Raw genomic sequence first — 1,609 nt, forward strand, 5'->3', positions numbered from 1 at the left:
AATTAATCTGCCTTATCCTTCCAGGCTGAAGAAGGCAACTGCTGGATCTTCAACGACACGTCCGAGAACGAGTTCATCTGGGAGGGCTTCGCGTCCCAGACCAAGATCAAGCGCCTCACCCTCCACTTGCGCCCCGACGGCACCCTCAAGACCATCCCGACGGTGGCCATCCAGCACCTCCCTGACCTCGAGATGTTTGAGGTACGTGGGCCTCCGAAGCCACGCGGAAGGCTGCTGGGGTTTCTTTGCGCTGTCTCGTTTTTATCTTTCTTTCTTAGCTTATTGATTTGTTTTGGGTTGTATTTAGTTCAGTAGTTTGGATTCCCCCTTCGAGATTATGGGGACAACGTTAATCGTTAATTACCGATTTTGCTCCTCGTCTCCCGCAGGTTCAGTACGCCACCTTCAAGATGGTGAACGCCTTCAGCTTCGGCAACTCGAGCTCGTTGGCCAAGATCTCTCTGGCCCGGAACTCCATCGGCACTCTGGCCCGCAACGCCTTCGCTCACCTCCCGTCCCTGGACACCCTCTCCCTCGGCGAGAACCACATCACCGAAGTCAACCGCCACGTGTTCGTCGACCTGCCCAAGATCACCAAGCTCTACATGGACCGCAACAACATCACCATCGTGCACGACCGAGCCTTCCAGGGCCTCCACAACCTGGTCGAGCTGGAGCTTTTCTCGAACCAGATTCAGGTGCGCTGGACTACGGCCTGTTGATACTTTTTAACCGTTTCCAATGTTTCCTTTGATTTAGTTCAAGCCGTATTAGGAAAGGGTCATGTTCCTCCGCATTAAACATCAAGAAATCTCTCTTTTTCTTTGTTCTTTCTGTTGCTAATCACTCGCTGTCCTTCCCTTCGCCAGGTGATCACCCCCGACACCTTCAAGGGTCTGAGGGCCTTGGAGCGCCTCGACCTCCACAAGAACCGCATCGAGGTCATCGGCGACTTGACCTTCCAGGACCTCCAGGTCCTCCGTGTCTTGGACCTCCAGGAGAACTCCCTCAAGTACATCGCGCCAAAGAGCTTCTTCGGTCTCTCCAACCTTCTGCAGCTCAACCTACAGGTATGACGATGCTTCTGCTTGATTTATATGTTATGGCCAATCTACCTGTAGCTAGAATCATTCTTAACGATTCAGTTTCTATGGAATCCCAATACAAGCATATCTTTAGGATTAAACACTCGTGCCGAAACGTAAATAAATAGCAATCCACGAAAACGAACATCGAGCCTGAATTTACACAACCTACGCCACTCTCTCTGCGGCGCAGGACAACAAGCTGCTCTCCGTGGGACCTGAGGTGTTCAAGCCCACCGTCAACATCTTCTACCTTGACCTCCGCGCCAACGTCCTCGAGACTATCACCAAGGATACCATACAGCCACTCATGGACAACCTCAACAACGACACCACTTCTTTCTACCTTGAGGGTAAGTACGCCTAACGATCGTCAGCAGATTCCGGGCGGCCATGCGATCAGCTCTCACTTACCAAATGCTTTCCATTGGAGAAGAGTCACTGCTTGCTTTCCTTGGCTAAGGGAGACCTGGTTCTCCTGGTCGAGGCGCAAGAGAACATGACCAGGTGATAGGGCGTTGTTC

The 1,609-nt window shown here is 52.1% G+C and overlaps 1 protein-coding gene across 1 annotated transcript in view; it reads left to right on the plus strand.

Moving 5' to 3' along the window:
• Positions 1-1,438, plus strand: part of LOC119587123 (connectin-like) — a gene marked incomplete at both ends in the record, with an annotated part of 4,117 nt that extends 2,679 nt beyond the window's left edge. The window contains 4 exon segments of the mRNA XM_037935875.1: positions 25-201; positions 390-698; positions 870-1,070; positions 1,279-1,438. Coding sequence (XP_037791803.1) covers positions 25-201; positions 390-698; positions 870-1,070; positions 1,279-1,438 — 847 coding nt within the window.
• Between the last annotated feature and the right edge of the window lie 171 nt (positions 1,439-1,609).

This window comes from Penaeus monodon, chromosome 22, assembly GCF_015228065.2.
Source record: "Penaeus monodon isolate SGIC_2016 chromosome 22, NSTDA_Pmon_1, whole genome shotgun sequence".
In the NCBI taxonomy this organism is placed as follows: Eukaryota; Metazoa; Arthropoda; class Malacostraca; order Decapoda; family Penaeidae; genus Penaeus; species Penaeus monodon.